Below are 20,398 nucleotides of genomic sequence, written 5' to 3'. Positions count from 1 at the left end.
GCCTTCTGGAATGTGGATGTGTGCACTGAGAAATGCGGAAAAGACATTTATTACCGAGCTATAAATTAGAGGTGGTGGGCAGGGTGCAGGAGGGGCTGAATGGTCACGTTTTGGGCATCTGCTCCTTCTCTCTGTCCTCCTGGGCCTGGATTCTGAGCTCCTCCTGCAGGCGCTCCCTGGCTCGGACCACCTGGAAGGGAGTTAGAATCAGGCAGGGCAGTGAGTGGGATGGGCCTCTGCCCTTCGCAGTCCTTCCAGCTTCGAGTCCCTGCAGAGCCCTGGGCATGTCTGAGCCAATAGCCTGGGAAACACAAGTGCCTCCTTTACGGGTGCCCAGCATTCCCAGGGGGACAGGGCCCGGGCACACCCTGCTCTTCACCAGCCAGTGGTCCTGTTCCCTCACAGCCATGGCTGCTGGGAGGGCCACTGTCAGAGTGACACAGGGCCCAGACATTTCAGCCCAACTGGCTGGGCCCCAGGGAGCTGAGGCAGCCAGAGGGAGTGGCAGCCTAGGGGGTGCCTCCCTGAGGCTGGGACACAGGGACTGCCCGGCACACCTGCCTGCCTGCCACGCTCTGAAGGGTCTGGGAATGAGGGACGCCCCCAGTGAGAAGGGCCCTGGGCTTGTCCCCTCCCGGCATCAAAGAGCACTCACCTTGGACTGCAGGTAGAAGGAGCCACCCACGGATTTGTCGTTCACCTTGAATAGGTGTTCGTAGTTCTGCAGGGGAGGGGAGATGGTGAGAGGGTGTGCAGGCTCTGGGTTACAGAGGCAGGGGGAGCTAGGAAATGACAAAGAAGGAAAGCCAAAGGGTTCAACCCTGCCGCCCCGCATGCCCATGTGACTGCTGGGGGATAGAGAGGTGGACAGGTGCCCACAGAGGGAAGGGGCTTGTCTACCACCAACAACTGCTCTGTCCCTGCCACTGCCTGCTTTGGGCCTAAAAACAAATGAGTGACAGCGGCTGCCGTAACTCAGGAGTCCAAGCACCTGCTCCTTTCCACCAGGCCACATTCACTCTGCAAGACCCTCGTAGCCTGACTCCTCCCGCCCGATCCCCCCCTTTCTGGTCTTCTGAGGCAAGACCTGTCTCAGAGCCAGCCTAGTGGCCTCACCTTCTGGATCTCCTCGGGGCTCAGCTTGGAGACATTGAGAATCTGCTGTGCCTCCTGGAGGCTGAGGCCGGACAGGTTGGAGGCAGCTGCAGACTGGTGTCCAGCACGTCCCCGAGCGTCAGCTGCTGCCCGGCTGGCTATGTAGACACATGGGTGAGTGCTCAGCCCTCAGCAGCCCAGAGGTTCCCCTTGGGCCTTCCGAGTGGGCAGCTCAGCCTGCCAGGTGGCACGGAAGAAGACACACACAAGGGACAAGGTACATCTCTTCTCCAGGAGTGGCTTTTTTTGGGGGGTGGGCGGTGGGGGACGGTGAAGTGAGGACAGATTTACTCCACTGAAGGACAGGGGCAGGGTCTGGTCCCCAACCTAGACCACAAGATGGTTCTATTCCTCTCCTCTCCCCTGCCCTGTCATCCCCAGTGCACAGCAAGTTAGGGAACTTTAGGCTACAATGGGAAGCAGAGTGAAGCCGCACAGGTATGAAGAGGCAGGAATAGCTCAGTTGAGACTTGGCTGCCCATCAGTTACCTAGGCCAGCAAAGCAGGTGGCTCAGGTGACCTCTTCCCTTTCAATGACCTTAGAATCAGGATCCACTAAACTTTTTCTTAAAGGATCAAAGAATAAATATTTTAGGCTCTGTGCACCAATTAAAATCTGGGTTTGCAACTGCTCGAATCTTGAAAGCAGCCAGAGGGTATGGCTGTGTTCCAATAAAACTTTACTTATAAAAACAGGTGGTCAGGTGAACCAGTTTGCCCATTCCTGCCTTAATGTTCAAGTCAACCAGCTTTCCCTTTCACGAGAATGTTGGGAAGTCCAAGAATACCCCCACCCCCACCCCCACCCCCACGAAATGCCCCAGACTGCCAGAACCTCAGCCTGAAGAGGGTCCTTGCATCACAATGGACCCATGGTGAGGGGCCATACACAAGAGGAAAATCTCACCTGGGCAGGAGCTCCCAGCCCAGGGGGAAGACGGGCTCAAACTTACCTGCAAACTCCTGCCGCAGGGCTCGGGCAAAGGCCCTGCCCACCACCTGCACCCCCATCACAATGATCTGGGCCAGGTATTTGGCCTGTGGGCAAAGCAGGTACCTGGTTAGCAGGTTGCATTTTCCAGAGATGGGACCCTGGAAATGGCTGCTGAGTGGCAAGGCTTCTGGAGATCTGAGGTAATGAAGTCCAGGGCAGCAGCTCAGGCAACTTAATCCAAATTACCTTGATAAAAGGCTTCTGCTTTGGGTGGCTTCAGATGCTCTTTGGAGAGCTGGCTGGGGTGGACCTGACGGTGTTCCCAGAGGCAAGTGGGACCCTCCCTTGGCCTTCAGACCCGAGGACAGAACAGCTAAAACAAAGGGGCTGCAGGGCACAGAAGCTTCCAAAGCAACACTATGGCCTGGAGCCAGAACCAGGGGCTGGTCCCAGACCAGCCACTGCCACTAACTCACCCAGTGCTTCTGAGACTGGAGGTCCCAACCTTTGTTCTATCAGCAGGAAACTCAGGGAGCCTGGAGCCACCCCAATTCTCCCAAGACTATTCACGAAGGTTGCAATCAACACAACAAAAGAGAAAAAGAGGCTCCACCTTTAAGCAGTAAAAAAGCCCACTAGGGAGGCATTTAAGACAACTAACTGGTGAGGGAAAACAGGACTGGTCACCGGTTCCTCCACTGGTTCAAACACCAGCACAGTTGGCTAAGCTCTGCTTAGCACAAGGACACACGAAACCCTGCGGCGCCCTCAGAGCTCCTGTACACGGCCTGGCCTGGCCTGGCCTGGCAGGGGGAGCCTCTACAGGGCACAGCATGGCGGTTTTCTACTCCCAGACCGCGTGATTCAACACACCACAGGGGCACACAGAGCCTCATTAAGCATGACCAGAAGTATAGAAAAGCAATGGAAGGAAACCTCAGGAATGAGACGGACACATTGGAAAAAGATGAGATTTCTACTGGGCTGGATTTCGAGGGCAGGGAGGATCACGATGGGAATACTGGGGCTTTCTAGGCAGAGGAACCAGGGCGAGCCCACCAGGAGAAAAGTGTAAAGGCCGTCCCGGGAGCAGCCAAGAGCATAGGGGACTTGTAAGGTCGTTGGAGAGAAGACTAAGAAGGTGGCCGGGATGGGAAAACGTACAGCCCTTATGGAGAAAAGACGATACAGACAGCACACCGGAAATGACGGGTGTGTGCGATGGTACAAATGAGGGCGGGCAGAGGGCCCAGACAGGGCTCACTGCAGGCCGACACTGCTCAGGGGGCACATGCCCGTGGTTTCCCTTACTCTTTCTTGTACTTGTCGGTAATTAGATGTTCTATCAGTCAGCAAGTATCAACTGAGCCTGGGTGCCAGGCACTGTGCCATTTAACCCAAGACCTCAAGCCACCAAGGCACAGCAGGGTTTAATGACGAGCCCAAGGACACGGCTAGTACTCAAGGGGAACGTGGGCAGGAAACCCTGACATTGGTACTCTCAGCCATGGCATCCTCAGGCTGCCCACCTCACAGAGGATCCTGCAGGGAGGGCAACTCAGCAACCTGACAAGGATCAAGGACTCAACCCAGAGGCCAAAGAGGGGCTCGTGAGATGCCAGGGGAATCTGGACTCCAGAAATGGTTTTGTGTGGCTTCCAGTGGACTTGCCCTTATGGGCAGGGCGGGATGTTGGTTCTGGGACATTAGCAGGAATTAAAAAATGGAAGTGGGTTTGGATTTCACACGTAAATGGAAATTTCATAAGCCCTGTTATTTCACACCAGAAAGCAAAGCTCAGTGAAGGCTCTCTCCAGGGATCAAAGGGAGGGGCGGGGCTGCGTGCAAGGAGGAGTCAAGACCAATACTGTATGCACTGGAGGGAGGGAAGCCTCCCAACTTCTCCGTCCAGGCCCAAAGCCCTTCCCAAGTGGGACTGGAGGTTCCCAGATGGACGGCTGGCCCTGTCTGAGGTACAGTGAGGCTGACAGGCTAGTAGGTGACACGGCTTACACACCCTTCGGGCCTCAGACCACACCTTCACCTGCTGCCACACGCCTAGGGGCAAGGCCACTGCTCCACCCTTCACTGCCCATCAACTTACTTCTCTGCCCGGGATGGTGGCTGTTGCTCAATAACGAACCTTAGAAACTCAGAGTGTAACTGGGCAGCCCCCCTAACCACCCCTGCAGGCTTCAAACCACAGTGGCATGGTGTCCCCGTCATTCCTGCTGCCAGAGCTCCATAGCTGCAGAAAAGGTGGGGGTAGCCTCTAGTTTCAGAGGGTACCCTGACTGACCAAGGGAGCTGCCTGGTTGGTCCACTGAGGCTACCGAGGTTCGTGTGGGGGGCATCTCCAGGGGATGATGTGCGCTCATACAGGCAAGCTTTGGGATCACTCGTGTACAAATCCCAGCTGTGTGCTCCTAACGTGTTCTCAGGTCCCCTTAGCCTCAGTTTTCTCACCTGTAAAATGGGGACACAATAGGGCTGTCACAGGGCTTTAATGAGATAATACTTGTAAATTGCCTGGCACGGAGCCTGTTGATACAATAGGTACTCAATAAATGTTGGTTTTCATTTATTATACACTGTTTCACAAAACCGGACAATGGTCAGACATTATGGAGTAACAAAGCTTTTCCCAAAAAGGCAACTCATTTGATAGATCTACTAATTCCTCACAGGAAAAGGCTGCAAAAAGCCGGCCTACACTCCTAAGGAGCTGGAAAGCAGCATGGAAGAAGAGAGAGAGGGCTGCTTTGCAGCTCTCATCTGGCTCCCAGCTTGTCTTCTTGCTAGCTGTGTGGTCCTGGGCCAATTACTCAACGTCTCTGAACCTCAATTCTCTTATCTGCACAATGGGGAGAACAATACCTTCCTTATAGGGGGGCTGCAAGGTCCTCCGGAGGCAATCCACATAAAACCAAGCGGACAGTCAGTGGCAGGTTCACAGCAGCCCAGCAGCTACCTTGCTTCTGGACCAGACCCTGCTTGGTGCTCAGTGGTCTAGAGACCAGGCAGTACAGCCAAGTTTCTCATCCACCTATTCAGTACCCAGTGCCAGCTGTGGGTCGGATGTGCTCACAGTTCTGCCAGCTACAAGAGGTGGAGAAGACTGCCATTGGGTGAGGTTTCCTCTAGAAAGTCCTAAAACATCCCAGAGTCCACTCACTGACACTTGGGCCTGAAGACCCTGGGCCAGAACAACCAGCTGCCATGGCATCCGACTGAGGCCAAACTTCAGGGTAAGCAGCAGAGATCAGAGTCACAGGTCGCCAAGCCTGGAACCCACTGTGGAGGACACATACGTTTTCTCATCTGAGGAACACAGCCCAGTGAAGGACCAAAGCTCTGCAGGGTGGGCAGAAGGCCACAGGAAAGCATCTGGGGACACTCGGGAATGTGGCTTATCTCATGTTAAGTGCATCAAGAAGGGACCTGGCTTTCAGACAGACCGATGTGCAATGTTCCCTTCAAAGCCCACTTCCAGGTTCTTGGGCTGGCGGGCAGAGACTATCGCTGAGACTCACTCCCTTCTCATGGATCCACTGAGATAAGAGGGGGGCTCTGTTCACCCAGAGCCCCTGCAAACAGCTGCTGGCATCACAACTAAGCAGGAGGGCAGTCAGGAACATCTACGCCTGGGGTCCCCGCCTATGGCCGGCACAGCAGCCCACTGGTATTTGAATCAACGTGACACTTAACCAGGTCGCCGTCGGCAACAATGCCATGCCCCCAGACGGGGTTTCCAAATGCCTACCACTCCCTCTGCTGGAGGGCTTCGGCTATCCCCCAAGACGCACACAATTCTGCCAGTGCCACTGCCGGCAAATTCAGTCCACTTTTCAGTCAGGTATTCTCAGCTTTGGCTACAGACAACTTCTCTGGTCTTCTCTCCCCTCACCTCTCTCCGCACCTACTTCTAGATCAAGCTCTCTGACTTCTTTACCCCAATGTCTGCAGCTCGCAATTCACACACCATACAAATCACTCTTGTCAAGTGTTCAGTGCTTTTTAGAGTATTCGTGTAGCTCTGTAAATACACTAAAATGCATGGACGACTACTACTAGTTCCAGAACATTTTCACCACCCCTCCCCAAAAAAGAGAGCCATTAACTTTGAATATCCTATTACCGTGATACTGTCAAAACCCAACATCCTGCAAAACTTAACACAGCCTGGGGCGCTGGGTGGCTCAGCTGGTTAAGCGTCTGGCTCTTGACTCTGGCTCAGGTCATGATCTCATGGTTCGTGGTTTCGAGCCCCATGTGGGGCTTTGTGTTGGCAGTGTGGAGCCTGCTTGAGATTCTCTGCACCCCCTCCCCCCCACTCATATGCTCTGTCTCCTCTCTCTCAAAATAAATAAAACACTAAACACATTACCCCCATCCCCCCAAGTGAAACCTTCCCAGGCTCCTACCACGTCTATCCTCCCACAGCACGATCTTTTCCTACTAATATGCTGCTCTAGTTCACAGACCTGCCTGATTCCTCCTTTAGGATACAAACTCTCCCAGAGCAACCTTTTACTTTGCTCTTGAGGGTGGCTCAGAGTTACACGCACAAATGAGAAGGACCCTGTTCAACCGTTCGTTGTGGGTCCTCAAAAAATGGCAGTAACCGGGCTCCAAACCAGACACTGCTGCATGAATGACCCTAGACGAATCAAACTCTGAAATTCAGGTTCCTTAGCTGTGAAATGCGGACAATGACAGTACGAACTTCATAACCATTACACGAGAGAACCCACGTAAGGCCTCAGCTCAGGGCCTGGCACTTGCAAGCCGCTTCCTTATCCTTAATAGTAAGAAATGGTTCCCCAAACTGACTGCCTCAATCCCTTGGGGAACTGACAGAACCTCCGAGGGCAGAGCTCAGGACATGCATTTTTATAGGGTCCCCAGGTGCACCCGTCGCAGCCAGTGTGGCCCAGGTCTGTGGATTGGCTCCAAATGCCAATGGTACCGCAGAAACGCTCAGTTTTCGGTGTCGAGGGGCCTGGTTCAAGCCCTAGCTCTGCCACTTCCTTGGCAAAGTCTCGGAGAGCGTTTGGTCAGCTGCGAAAGGGGAACAATAATAGGGCGACACCACCAACTACCTGCGGGGCAAAGCGGGGCTCCCGGGTCGGCCCTAGCCTCCCGCTGGGGCTGTGCGCACATGGGCTGGAGCCCACGACCGCACTTGCTGGACATTTTGCGGCCGGCCAGGCCCTCCCTGCTTTCCGGCCAAACGACTCTCCGTCGCCCCGAGGCCGCCAGCGCCCGTAGCGGTCCTCCCGGTACGACGCCCCCGGACCCCGCTTCCCGTCCGGCACGAGGGGGCGCGCGGCTCCCGCAGCCCGGCCGCAGCTCGCCGCCCCTGACCCGGCTCCGAAACGGCCCCCCCGCCCCCGGGCAGCGCCCATCTCGGGCCTCACCATGGTGGCCGCTCTGCCTCGGGGTCGTGAGCTGCTGCTTCCTGGCCCCGCGGCCCCCAGCTCAAGGGCGGCCGGCGGGTCAGAGGTCAAGGGAGAGAGCGCGTGCGTGACGCCGCACAAAGCATGCGTACTGTTCCCTCCGGAGGGCGGGGTGTGCCTTGACGTAATCCGTAGGCGGAACCAGAGGCGGAGTCGGCCCCGGGCTCCGGTTCGCAAGACTACCGGGGACGGGCGATGGGCGGGCGATGGGCGGCCCCAGGACTCACCCTGGCCTTCGCCCCGGCCCTTCGCCCTTACCCGCCGTGCCAGATGCCACAGAATAAATACATCTGTCAAATGCGGAGCGATTTCTTCCCTTGATTTTGCCAAAATATTTGGTACTAAAAGATATGCAGTAAACATACGACACCCCACGAACATAAGGAGTAGGATGCCAAAGTCTCACAAATATATAAGAAAACAGGAAACTTCAAAATAAGTTTCATGCTAGGGTCCCTCTACTCTGGGAAGGACCTCTCACTGCCCCCTCCTTCAAGTTCTTGCTCAAGTGTCATCTTCTCAACAAGGCCCACCCCAATCCCCTACCAACGCTGAACCTTGTCCTGCATTGTTTTATAGTAACAGCTTTATTGAAATAAAATCCACACACCATCCAATTCACCATTTTAAAGTGCACAATTCAGTGCTTTTTAGCATAGTCACAGAGTTATGCAACCATCACCACAAGGACACCACAACATTTTCATCAACCCCTCAAAAAAAGTCTCTGCGCATTAGCAACCAATGCCCCTGCGCCATCCCCCTGCGCCTGGCCACCACTAATCTTTGTTCCGTCCCTATGGATTTGTCTGTTCTGAACATCTCCTGGAAAGAGAATCCAACTATATGTGGCTTTTTGTGTCTGACTTAAACTACCATTCTTGGTCCCCTCTATTTTTTTTTCCCGGAAGTTCTTAATCATCTTTAGAAAAAACATTTTTTTTTTTTTTAAATTTTTGAGAGAGAGAGAGAGAGACAGAACAGGAGTGGGAGAGGGGCAGAGAGGGAGACACAGAATCCCAAGCAGGCTTCAGGCTCTGAGCTGGCAGCACAGAGCTGGCCTTGAGGCTTGAACTCAGCAACTGTGAGATCACAACCTGAGCTGAAGTCAGCCGGTTAACCGATTGAGCCACCCAGGCATAATTCGTGTACTTTATGTTTATTGTTTATAACTTGTTCCCGCAGCTAGAATGTGGATCCCTGGTGGGCAGGACTTTTCTCTTTTCCCCACTCTTGAACTTCAGCACCCAGAAAGGGTGGCTGGCACATGGAAGGTATCCAACACATGGGTGTTCAATGAACGTTAAGTCAGACTGCCTTGTGCTATGTCCCGGACCACTGCCCTTTCCTTTCCTCCAACTCTTCAAATTCTTTCTTCCCTCAGTGCTGTGGCCACCTGACTTTCGTCTGAAACATTCTCATGGCTCTGTGGCTCACTGACCTTCAGGTCTCAGCTCTCAGCATAAAGGTCACCTCTCAGACTGAACACCCTGCTTCATCTGTACCTCCGCTGCTCTGTTTCACATAATTTGTCTTCCTTATGTATATATTTGTGGTTAAGTAATCTCTATGCGCAACATGGGGCTCAAACACGCAACCCCGAGGTTAAGAGTCGTACACTCTACCAACTACACCAGCCAGGTGCCCCTAATTTGTCTTCTTTATGTCTCTCTTCACAGTTTGCTTACTTGCACACAGTCTGGCTCCCCTGCACAGGAGGACAATGACAAGTGCCTTGAGAGGCCTGGTCTCTCCTGTCCCTTACCGTATCTACCATCCAGACCACTGTTGGGTATCTATGTGTTGGATGAATGAACCAACTCATAGCAGCTGAAAAGGCCTGAGGAGCAAAGTGAGGCCTGGAACAAGGGGGAACCCAGGGCCAAACCGCCTTCACCCATACTCCTGTCCCCGAACTCTCGCAGTCAGCAAGAGACCACAGCAGCACAAGAGGTGGCCAGCTCAGAAAAGTTTAATTGCTGAAAACATCCAGGGTATATTCAGGCCAGTCCCTGAGGGGCTCACACCCCGCCCTTAACTGGGCCATCAGCTCCGTGATGTCCCCCTTCTCCTGGTTTCAAACCTGGGGAGGAGGGCAACTGGTCCCCGGCCCGTGAGGCTGGTGCTGTGCCAAACGGCCTGGCAGGGGGCCAGCCCCCAAGGCTCTTACCTGGAAGTGGGGCAGCAGGCAAGATGGGATGTGGCCCGTGCTAAGTGAAGGTGCTGGGCAAAGCCAGCCCAGGCTGGGACCAGCCCAGGGACGTCTACTAACCCCTCAGCACTCCCAGCCCACCGCGCTCCCATGCCCCTGGCTCCACATGCTAGCAGGCAGCTGAGGAGAAGCAGCCAGTCCCAGGGAAAGCAGAGGTGCAGACAATCCATGGGAGTTGCAGCGGGACCTAGAGGCCTTGGAAGTGCCCAAGGCCCAAAAGAAGTCAGGGCTTTGGGGAGGAGGTGTGCCAGGGCCACGAGGCATCTTCCAGTTTGAGGGGGAGACCGGAGGTGCGCAGCGGGCACGTCAGGTGGTTCTGGGAGGTGGCGGCAGCAGGTGAGGCCACAGGTGGCTGGTGGGCAGTCTAGTCCTGGGGAGATAAACCAAGTCGGAGGGAGTTGAGAGGTCTGAGAAGGGGGGTGTCGCAGGCTGCAAGGTGAGGGAGGGACGGAGGGGATGCCAGGGCCCTCTCATCTACTCACCCACTCGTCCTCGTCCACACCTTCAAAGGAGTCCTGAGGGAGCGGGTCCTCGCGGTTCCCCAGCTTTGCCACCATGGCACTGAGCAGCTAGAAGAGTGGACAGAAGAGGTGGCAAGGGAATAGAATAGGACCGCTAATCCCAGGAACACAGGCCTTCACAGTTTGAACCCAGTCAAGGGTGTGAAAGAGCCATTTTCATCAGAGCCCTGACAAAGGGGATGGTTTTCACAAAAAAATACACTTCGACCAATATTAGGGAGCCAGAGACAGACTCTGTGCCACGCAGCACTGGAGTCTGCACCCTGCCTCAGATGCTCAGATGTGCACCAGGGCCCCAAATGCACTTGGGTCCCAAACCCTTGGCTCTGTTTGGGATGGGCCAGGCCAGAGGGGGGCCTCCTTCTGCCCTTCCCTGGATTCCTGAGTCCCGTGCCCCATGGGTCCACTTCAGGGCTCTGGAAGGTCTCCCCCAGTAAGCTGCCCAATCGAGAGAGGTGTGTGACCCTGGCTCCTGTCCCAGCCTGGGTCGTACAGACAACGGAAGGGCAGTCATCAGGTACGGCCAGGACTCTGTGTGCGCCATACTGGTCAACCCCCTCCCATGCCTACCTACCTCTTCCTTCTTTTGCTCATCTGACTTCTCTTCCAGGTACAGTGCTGAGGACGGGGCCCGACGGGCAGGGGCTTCACGGGGTGCCTGGCTCACTGGGGTAGGGCAGGGACAGGCATCAGACATCAGAGAATCCCCTCGGTGAGGACTCCTTGCCCAACCCTTTGGTACCATTCCCTAGGGAATCCTGTGGCGGAGACCCCAGAGAGGGTAATAACAGCTGCCCCACCCTCTGCTCACAAGGCTGCTGTGGGCACCATGTAGCATATGTGTGCACATCAGGGGTGGGAACTGTGATGGAAACACAGACCCTGGGCCCTGCCCTCAAAAGGCTCAGAGTATGAGCCTGGAAATGCAAATACCCCATCCTTCGAAACATCAGAGGTTTCTGTGTGCCAGGGAGATGGCGGGGGGGGGGGGGGGGGGGGGGGGGGGATCTTGGACTTGACCTTTCGACCCCTTCTCCAGCCCTCCCCCCCGCCACCACTCACTTCCCTGCTTCCTACTTGCCACCCCCCCAGCTCCTCAGCCTACCTGGGGTCATGCCCGGGGGCTGTAGGCTGATCAGCCGGGGCTGCCCATTAGCACCTCCCAGCCAGGCCTTCGCACTGAGCACGGGCTCCCAGCTCATGGCCGTGTCTGGGAACACATCATCCTGGAAGAACTCTTTCTGTAGGGAAGAACAAAGGGGCTACCCTGGGGCACCTACCAGAGGCCCAAGGTGCATCAGCATCCCTTCGGAAGGGGGTAAGGTAAGATCCGGGGCCCACTCTGGGGTTTCTGCCAGTTTCAGAATCTCAGCAGAATAAGGGAACAGGCACCCTAAAGAGCAGTGAGTGGGATAGTTTGGTGACAGGGCCAGTCGGGCCCCAAAGCCCCTTTTATGGGGACTGGTGGGGGTGGGGAGGCACCTGGGTGGCTCAGTCAGTTAAGCGTCCGACTTCAGCTCAGGTCATGATCTCACGGTTCGTGAGTTCAAGCCCTGCGTTGGACTCTGTGCTGACAGCTTAGAGCCTGGAGCCTGCTTTGAATTCTGTGACTCTCTCTCTCTCTGTCCCTCCCCTGCTCACGTATTCTCTCTCTCTCTCTCTCAAAAAAAAAAAAAAAAAAAACGTATATAAAGATTAAAAGAAAAATTACAGGTACTGGGAAAGAGGACTAGGTGTTGGGGTGTCAGGCCCCCAACCTCACCCTGACTCGGGGTAGACGGAAGGCAACGGGCTCCAGGGAGGTCTGGCGAAGCCGCAGGCATCGGGCAAACTCTACTTCCTGGACGTCACACTCTGTCTTGGGCAAGAGGACGAAACCCTGGAGAGCAGGGGGATCTGAGTGGACACCTGCACCCCCACAGACTGCCAACACCCCTACTTAGGACCACCAGAACCAAGGCCCATCCCTGAATGGGAGCGTGCTAGCAGATGCTTAACAACTAGCTCTCTGGAGGGGCACCTGGGGGGCTCAGTCAGTAAGCTTCCAACTCTTGATCTCGGCTCAGGTCACAATCTCACAGTTCATTGGTTCGAGCCCTGGCATCGGGCTCTGAGCACACAGTGCGGAGCCTGCTTAGGATTCTCTCTGCCCCCTCCCACTCACACACACACGCACACACTCTCTCTCTGTTTCAAAATAAATAAAAAAACATTTAAAAAAAATCTTTAACATGTAGCTCTCTGGAGGAAAAATGCCGTTTTGTAGCTCTGACTAGCCTATTTCTATGTTGTAAAAACCCACCACGGTGATTTCTCACCACCAACATGACTTGCTGAATGCAGAATGGGGAACACACGTGTGGTAGCAGCATCTAGTCTATCCACTGGCAGAGCCCACAGGTGTAAGTAGCCTCGACGGCACAAAAAAACCATAAAATCAGGGAAAATAATTAAGAAGTGATACATTGAATGTTTACTGCCTAGGTTTTCAATGTAATTTACTTGTAGGTTCATATAACTTAAGGTTTTATAGTTTAATTTCTAATAATGGTGGAGTTTAACAACCAGCTCCTGACAGCTGCTGGGCACACCCTGGCCCAGTGACCTGCTGACCCGACAGGCCCCTGCACTTCCCCATCTGGCCAGGAGAGGGCAGGGGAGCGCTGTGTCGCACCCACTAGGAGGACCAGGGAGGGCGCACAGGCTCACCTTGTGGGGGTCAGGCGACGTGAAGCTATTGCACTCCAGGAAGAAAGGAGTCTCTGGGAGCAGCTCGTATAGGAACACACGGGTGTCGCCCTGTGTGGGTGGCAAGAGTGAGGCGGCCAGCTAAAGCTGCCTTTCTCCCCACCTTTCACCTGCCCACCACCCCCGCCTGCACGCTCCAGCCCACCTTGCCCGTGAGTAGCACCAGGCTGGTGTCCGGGTCATAGCTGGGAAGCAGGGTTGAGGGAGCCACATCCAGCCCCAGCACTGCCAAAGGGCCACCGGCCACAGCCTTGGCGGGGTACAGGAGTAGCTGGCGCTCACTTCGGCTGCAAGGGAGACCCCAGGAGCAGAAGCAGGTCCTTAGAGCTGCAGGGACCTGAGTCAGGGAAAGGACTCTAGCAAGGACCCTGATCCTGTCAGGCTTCGACACCTGAGGAGTGCCTCTGTCCCTTCTCTTTCCTGATCCAGTTCTCAGAACTACTGTCTCCTGCAACAGTGGCCTAACCTGCTGGCCTCATCCCCTACTAATGCTCCCTCTGCTGTTCTCCGATCCTCCACCAGCATGGGTCTCGTGGCCACTGTGGCCTGCTGTCTGTACTTCTCTCCCCATATTCTGCTTGTCATTCTCTGCTCCAGCCAGGCTGGTCAGCCTCCTAGCCTTTCCACCCACACTTGAATGCCCTTTCCTCTGGATTTCTGGCTACTAGCTCCTTTGTGACTCAGTTCAGATGACATCTACCTTAGGAGGCCCTCCCTGATCCCTCCTCCAATGTGCCAAATACTCATCCCTCGGGCCTCTCCACTAGGCTTGGTTGTTTCATGCTTTTCACCCGGTCCATGCCAGGCATGGGCTCCAGGCAGTAGGTATGGCTCTCATCCCTCTGGGTCTCCCTCCCTCCCATCCATCCACTAACCTACCCACCAACCCATCCATCCATCCATGCACCCAATAAGTGAGTAGCAGGAACAGCTTCTGATGCCTAACATGTGTATGCATGTCTGGGGAAAAAGGACACAATTAGTTGCTTAAGTCTGGGTGTGGGGATGGCAGTCCTGAGTCCTCACCTGTCAAAGCCGGACACGAGCAGACAGTGACCATCACACACCCAGACGACGCGGGCTCCACGGGCCCCCTCAGGCCCTGGGCCTTCCTGTTGGGATACAGCACATGAGGGCCAGCAGCGGACCCTCAGTCAGGTCTGAAGGCTGCCCTCATTGCCTCTTGCTCACCTGCAGGGGCTCAGGGCCACCCCGGGGCTCATAGACCCGCAGGTGCCCATCCTTGCAGACAGTGGCCAGATACTGTCCGTTGGGACTCCAGGCCAGGCTGAAGATCTGGAGGCAGATGTGGATGGATGTGAGAGGCGGCCTCTCAGCCTGTGGCTGGGCGCCTGCTCCCACAGATGTCCTACCTGGTCCCGATGGCCCTGCAGCCTCAGCCGCTCAGCTCTGGCCTTAAGGTCCCAGATCCGAATGGTCAGATCATAGGAAGAGGAGGCCAGCACGTCGGCTGCCAGCGGGTGGAAGCGCAGAGAGTAGATCTTCTCTGTGTGGCCTGGGGGTGAGGCAGGGGGTAACGCTGAGTTCCTCAGGAGCCACTGCCTGTCTCCCAGCCCCCACCCTGGCCCACCTGACCTGTGAGCACGGCCTCAGGTGTCGTGAGCACCTCCTCCAGGCCCTCTGGGGGCACCCGCCACAGTCGGATCCTGGCATCCTCCCCACCTGAAGAGAGTGCTGGCTCATCACTGCTGTGCCCAAGACCTCTGGGCTCCCCCTACCCTCATTCACACCCCTGGGCCCTCCCTTGAGCCTAGCGCCGAGCCTCCTTACCCACAGCGAGGCGGTAGGGGTCAAAGGGGTCCCAGGCCAGATCAGTCACAGCTGCGCCATTCTGCATTGTGGGCAGTGCTGTGTCGGGCAGGCGGCCAGGCTTCCGCAGCTGTGGGAGGTAACCCCACCCGCAGGCCCATCAGTAACAGGCAGGAGAGCTCGGTCCCCAGGGTCTGCAGGGCAAGCAGCACGCCTGGGCCCCCCACCTTCTGCAGCTGATGCCCCACTGCCGGGTGGCCCAAGCTCTCTGCCTCAGCCGCCTTGTGCTCTGAGCCCCAAGCGCCAACTGTGACGTCCCAGAAAGCGAGGGGGACAGCGTGGAGTGGTGGAAAGAGCTCAGGCTTGGGGCTCAGGCAGCCTGGGTTCGAATCCCAGCTCCACCACTTACACAGCTGTGTGACCTGACAGGTCACTAAGCCTCTCTGTGCCTCACTGCTTTCATCCATCTGTAAAATGGGGATAAGAGTGGTATCCCCGCAGGACAGCTGGGAGGATCAAAGGGGATGCTGGCAGGTGCCTGGCACATAGTTTGTGCTCAGAGAGTGTGAGCTGGTGTGGGTACCCAATGCCCTTAATTTCCTGCCAGGCCCTGGGAGGGCACCATGTGAGTGGGGTCTCTCACCTCGAGCACAGCCACCTGCCCGCCACTGCTGAGCAAGGGCACAGCCACACGAAGCCGGTTGGCACAGAATCCATCGCTCTCGCCAGGCGTGGTGAGGTTGAGCCCCTTGAGGTTGGTGATGTGGCTGTCTCGGTGCAGGACGGTGCCCTGAGCATGGCGGAACTTGGAACTGGGGCCTGGCAGGCGGCAGGGACGGAGCCACATGAGAATGCCCTGCCCACCGGCCTGCCTGTTCACATCATAGCAGGATGGTGCACGACCTGTGCCCAGGCCTCCAGAGAACATCCAGGCTGCCCTCTTACTGCAGACTTACTCCATCCCACAAGGACAGGTGACCCCACCAGGAGGGGAGCAGATGTAGACTGGGTTAGCTCCTGCCCTGATGCACTTACCCAGCAGGCTCTGTAGGGATCTCTGGCTGGGGCTGGTGCCGATACCACTGGTGCTAGAGAGCGAGGGCCCCAGGCTGGAGGGTGTGGAGGGGGAGGTCAGCGAGCTGAGAGGGGAAGAGAAGCCCTCCTGGGGGAGAAACACCCTGGGTCAGCCAGCAGGCCCCCAGTTTCTTGGCCAGAGAGAAAGGGGCACTGGGGTCATCACTCTGGGCCCCACCTCCCAGGCTATGGGACATGCAGGGCAAGCTAAACTTCAGACGGTGGGGACAGTGGGTGGCAGCTGCCAACTCCTGGCTTGGTAGGAGAACAGGCAGGCCCCGTATGGTTAACATCTGCCAGTACTTCAAGAGAAACCAGAAACCTAGATTTTTCTGTGAAAGTCTGGCGTTTTAAGTGTTTGCTCAATTTGGAGAACAGCATGAAGTTCTTTGTTTGTGCTTCACATGTTTCTGTCTCTGTTATGCTTGATGATGACTACAAAAGGCTCAGAGACCCTCAGGCAGGCGAACACACTTGGCAGCTTTGACTTAGGCACCAGGATGGTGGCAGGATGGAGAGGAAAGGAAGACCGCCCTGGCACTCACGCTGGGATCCGCATCACCTGCAGGAGTGTCTGCAGGCTGGGCCTGGTCCGGGGAGGGCTCCGCAGGGGGCACCAGGCAGGAAGTGAAGCTGAGGTGGGGCCGCCGAGCTGGGTGGAGGCTAACCTTCTGCACCTGAGGGAAGAACGTGGTGTCCCAGGCAGGGGATAGGGACAAGGAGGGAGACACAGGGCAGCTGAGTTCATACAGCTGGACTGTGGGGTCGTGCGTGGGGCAGGTGAAGGCTGGGAGTGGCCAGCCAAGCTGGGGGGCAAGGGTGAGGGCCCCTACCTGCTGGTTGCTCCCCACCCACCAGGCATGGGGGTCGGAGGCAGGGATGCAGCCTGCGGTGTCCGGGAACAGGTCCTCATGGAACTCCACAGCCTGTTGGCAGATGGGGACGTACGTGGCCAGTCAGGTCTAGGCCCCCTAGACCTTCCCAGCCCCTCACCCAGGTCCCCCTCACCTTGCGAGGCACGTGGTAGCTGACAGGCACGATGGCCGTGTCGCTCAGCTGCAGGACACGGAGCACCTCACAGCCCATGACAGCCAGTGCCCGCCGGGGCACAAGAGCCGCGCCCCTCAGCACACTCTCAAGGAGGCACTGCGTCACTGTGGGGGACAGCATGGGAAGACAGGTGGGGAGATGCGGGGGTGGGGAGCATGGGAAGAGAGTCAGGGAGGTGGGGGAGGGAAGGCAGGGGGACGGGGAGGAGGGAACAGGGCTTACCTGGGCTCAGCGCTGGCTGCTGCGGGGTCACCTCGTAGCAATACAACTGACTATCACCCTGAAAGGAGCCCAGATTGAGCGCCACTCGCCACCTGCGCCCTGGTGGCCTGGCATGTGCTCCAGATCAGACACCGGCTCCCACCCCCGCGCTCGGGGCTGAGTTCCTCGGTAGACTTCACTGCACACGGAGTAAGAACAGGGCGGCTTCGGGGCTTACAGAGCGCCCGCTGTGAGCTAACACTGCTTGATTGTTGGCCTTGTCCACAAAGCTGACATTCTTGGGAATTACGGTCACGCCAACCTGAAGGCCACTTAGCCTGGCAGAGGTGGAGGGCATCCTGCTATCTCCCAGCAGGCCAGCTAGGTCGAAGGTTGGGGCCTGGCCTGGCCGCCCTGGGGGGCTGATGTGGGTGGGCACTCCAGCTTCTCACTTACCTTTCCTGCCAGGACCAGGAGCCCGGTGTCTGGGTCCAGGAGAGGCATCAGAGACCTAAGAGAGAGGGCTGGTAGGCAGGATGCGGCCAGCCACTGTGCCTGAGGGGCAGCTGGGGGGGGGGGGGGGCGGGCCTTGTGACCCCAGACAGGGGCTCAGGCCACACACCACACTGGCTAGGATTGAGACGGCCCCTCTAGCTGCATCTAGCCTGTCCCGGCTACTCTTCTCTCCTTGTGCTGACTACAGGCCAAGCACATCCCCATGTCCGAGACCTTCCTGCCCTGCCCACCCTCCATCTGCCCACCCTTTTCATCCCAGGACTTGTATGGACCCTGGGCATAAGGGAGCAGGCCCCTCTTTCCACACCTCAGTCCCAAGCTCCATCCCTGGCTCACCACATACGTTCTGTCTCTGCTCCCACCTTGGCCAACCTGGGCATCAGGCCAGAGTTCCCAGGGAAGAGGAGTAGGCGTGCTAGAACCGGGGACTACCTACACCCTTCCCAGTGCAGTTGGCCTGGGCGCACCAGGCCTGCACAAAGGTTTGGGGGCCACCTCCTCAGTTATCCCAGGCTCCTGATGACATCTTAGAGACTCAGAACCTCCCTTGGCATGACTTCGAGCCCCTGTGTCCAAGCCTAAGCCAAGGGCTGGGAGCAGGGCCTCCTTCACCACAGTGCATCCCTGCTGTCCCCACTCTGTTCCTGAGGTGGGGCTCTGCGTGGAGGGGGCAGTGGCTGGGAATATACACCCCAGCGTCCCTGCCACTTTGTGGCCAATGGACTGTCACTGTCCAAGAGAACTCTGACAGGTGCCTTCATCCATTTGTTTCTTCTCTTGGTTTTAGTTTCATGTCCCTGGACCCGAAGTCCTGGACTCTCACTCCAATGCTGCCACTCACCCTCAGACAGAGCCCCTTCCTCATCATGGTTCCAGTGGTCAGAGGTCACCAGCTGTGGCAGCTGCATCCAACCCTCACCCAGGCAACAAAGCTCCCCCACCCCACCCGTCTGTCCCCTTCTGGCCAGCTGCCCACCCCCCCTCCCCACCCTGCTGGGAGCCACAGAGTGGGCTGGGAAACTGGGTGGGGCCGTGGGTGTCTCCAAGGCTTCCTGGAGTGCTCTGGGCTGGTCACCTGTGAGTAACAAGGGCTCTAATTACCTTGAGCCGGTAGGGTGAGCCGGGCTCAGAACTGTCTTTCTTGACCTGGTCTATTGCCTTCTCTGTGGGGGAGCAGGTGGGCAGGGGGACAAGGTGGGTGTGTGACCTAGGATGGCCCTCCATGCTGATGCTGGCTCCAGTGGGGATGGAAGCAAGTCCCTTCAGCAGCCCCAACAAGACTTTCATTCATTCACTCACTCATCCATTCCCATTCATTCCCTTGTCAAATTATCCATGCCCAGCCCTTGGCTCAGCCTGCAGGTGTGACCAGAAGCGAGTGCAAAAGACCCCACCTCTGTCCTCAAGTTGCTCACAGCTTGGCCTGAGAGGCAGATGCAGCTCCCTCTCCCCCCAACACATAAAACACGTGAAGGCAAAGTTCCCTGAGGACAGCCAGCAGGGAGCCGGGATACCAGACCCTGGCCACAGGGGAGGGGGGTGTTCCATATGCCCCAAAGGGTAAGGAAGAATCAACCAAGCGGGGAGGGTTCCAAGTAGAAAGAACAGCATGTGCAAAGGCCCTGCAGGTGTGGTAGGCAGATGCACGGTCTTCACGGCGTAAGGAACAGGGCAAAGGACGATGTGGCTGATGGCTTGGGCAGTGATGGTGAGGGGCTGAGCCTCAGGATGGGGTGGGTTGGGGCCAGACAGAACGCGGCCTGGTACCTGAGGAGGGGAATCTTGCCTCCCTCCAATGGACAAGCAACAAGAAGCTGATGGCATGTCTCAAGCGAAGGGGGACAGGACAGAGACCACCACGTGGAGATGGACAGGAGAGGGCAGAAATGAGAATGATGGGCTCCACGCACCGTCAGAGAGCAATTGGGACGGAGGGACTCCTGAGGCACCCCGCCCCTGTCACCTTAGCAGGAACTGGGGAACGGGCCCGTGAGTGGCACAGACGGCTCATCCGTGCTCCACACCGACCTCCTCGAGATGCTCCACCTGGCCTCCCTGCACCCTCACCCCGTCAGCCCCAACGGGCCAGCCCACTGACTCAGGTGCTGGGGGGGCGCGGGGGCAGGAAGTCAAGGAGGGCAGGGCTGGCTCCCCCAACAGGTCAGGCCAGTCTTCCTTGCCTCAGGCAGAGCCGTCCACGGGCACAGGGCAGGAAATGGGGTCATGGCACCCAGCCCCAAGGGTTGGCCAACAGCTGGCACGGGCCTGACCCCTGGCCTTGTGAAGAGATCCAAGCCAGGTCTGGGTCTGGAATGCAGAACATAGTTCCGGCCTGGCAGAGGGCCACCAAAAGTGGTAAGAGTTGGCACCTCTCCCGCTGTCACGGTATGGGGCAGGGCTGGCATCTGGGCTGGCCACTGGAAAGGGCTCTGGCCCAGGTCCAGGGGTCTGCCCCAGACCCAAAGTCATAGAAGGTCTACAGCCTAGAGTGGGCCCCTACTTCCAGGCCCAAGTCCCAGAAGATCCAGATACCAGGTCACATGAGGGAGAGGTTGGTGCCTGATAATCTCATCAGCTTTCCTAATATTCCTGCAATTAGCACAGGAAGTACTGCCTGCCAGGAAAAGCTGCTTTAAGAGTTCTCCGGCTCTCCCTGGCAGTGCATCTCTCCCCTTCAGACCCACCAACCTAGACATCCTGGCATCACCACTGGTCCAAAGTAGTCCAGATCTCCTGGATCTGTCCGTGTCACCCAGGC

General features: G+C 57.0%; 2 protein-coding genes across 2 annotated transcripts in view; both read right to left on the bottom strand.

The window, feature by feature from the left end:
* Positions 1-33: 33 nt before the first annotated feature.
* PAM16 (presequence translocase associated motor 16) lies at positions 34-7,642 on the bottom strand. The gene is made up of 5 exons (XM_060648328.2): positions 7,510-7,642; positions 2,109-2,193; positions 1,117-1,253; positions 656-721; positions 34-190 (listed from the first exon to the last, which is right to left on the bottom strand). Exons 1-5 carry the CDS (start codon positions 7,510-7,512, stop codon positions 104-106), a joined length of 378 nt encoding a protein of 125 aa, XP_060504311.1. The 5' UTR covers positions 7,513-7,642; the 3' UTR covers positions 34-103.
* A 1,862-nt stretch (positions 7,643-9,504) lies between these two features.
* CORO7 (coronin 7) overlaps positions 9,505-20,398 on the bottom strand; it is a 56,832-nt gene continuing 45,938 nt past the window's right edge. The window contains exons 10-28 of the mRNA XM_078440141.2: positions 17,581-17,635; positions 17,146-17,203; positions 16,882-17,027; positions 16,707-16,799; positions 16,419-16,550; positions 15,835-15,961; positions 15,443-15,618; positions 14,821-14,929; positions 14,626-14,712; positions 14,403-14,545; positions 14,221-14,325; positions 14,056-14,141; positions 13,175-13,316; positions 12,991-13,080; positions 12,044-12,160; positions 11,387-11,522; positions 10,856-10,947; positions 10,243-10,329; positions 9,505-10,130 (exon numbers count right to left, since the gene is read on the bottom strand). Coding sequence (XP_078296267.2) covers positions 10,125-10,130; positions 10,243-10,329; positions 10,856-10,947; positions 11,387-11,522; positions 12,044-12,160; positions 12,991-13,080; positions 13,175-13,316; positions 14,056-14,141; positions 14,221-14,325; positions 14,403-14,545; positions 14,626-14,712; positions 14,821-14,929; positions 15,443-15,618; positions 15,835-15,961; positions 16,419-16,550; positions 16,707-16,799; positions 16,882-17,027; positions 17,146-17,203; positions 17,581-17,635 — 1,987 coding nt within the window. The 3' untranslated portion in view covers positions 9,505-10,124. The remainder of the gene's footprint in view (positions 10,131-10,242; positions 10,330-10,855; positions 10,948-11,386; positions 11,523-12,043; positions 12,161-12,990; positions 13,081-13,174; positions 13,317-14,055; positions 14,142-14,220; positions 14,326-14,402; positions 14,546-14,625; positions 14,713-14,820; positions 14,930-15,442; positions 15,619-15,834; positions 15,962-16,418; positions 16,551-16,706; positions 16,800-16,881; positions 17,028-17,145; positions 17,204-17,580; positions 17,636-20,398) is intronic.

The sequence above is a fragment of the Panthera onca genome, chromosome E3 (genome assembly GCF_046562875.1).
Source record: "Panthera onca isolate mPanOnc1 chromosome E3, mPanOnc1 haplotype 2, whole genome shotgun sequence".
Taxonomy (NCBI): Eukaryota; Metazoa; Chordata; class Mammalia; order Carnivora; family Felidae; genus Panthera; species Panthera onca.
Note: the sequence above shows the minus strand (reverse complement) of the source record. Positions and strands in the feature narration are given on the sequence as shown.

What these genes read in the sequence shown, in the direction of transcription:
- PAM16 (XM_060648328.2), bottom strand. An exon ending in GCCCCGAGGAGATCCAGAAG is followed by an intron (nt 722 to 1,116) that starts GTGAGGCCACTA and finishes CCTCCCCTGCAG; the next exon opens with AACTACGAACACCTATTCAA. An exon ending in CCTTCTACCTGCAGTCCAAG is followed by an intron (nt 191 to 655) that starts GTGAGTGCTCTT and finishes ACTCCCTTCCAG; the next exon opens with GTGGTCCGAGCCAGGGAGCG.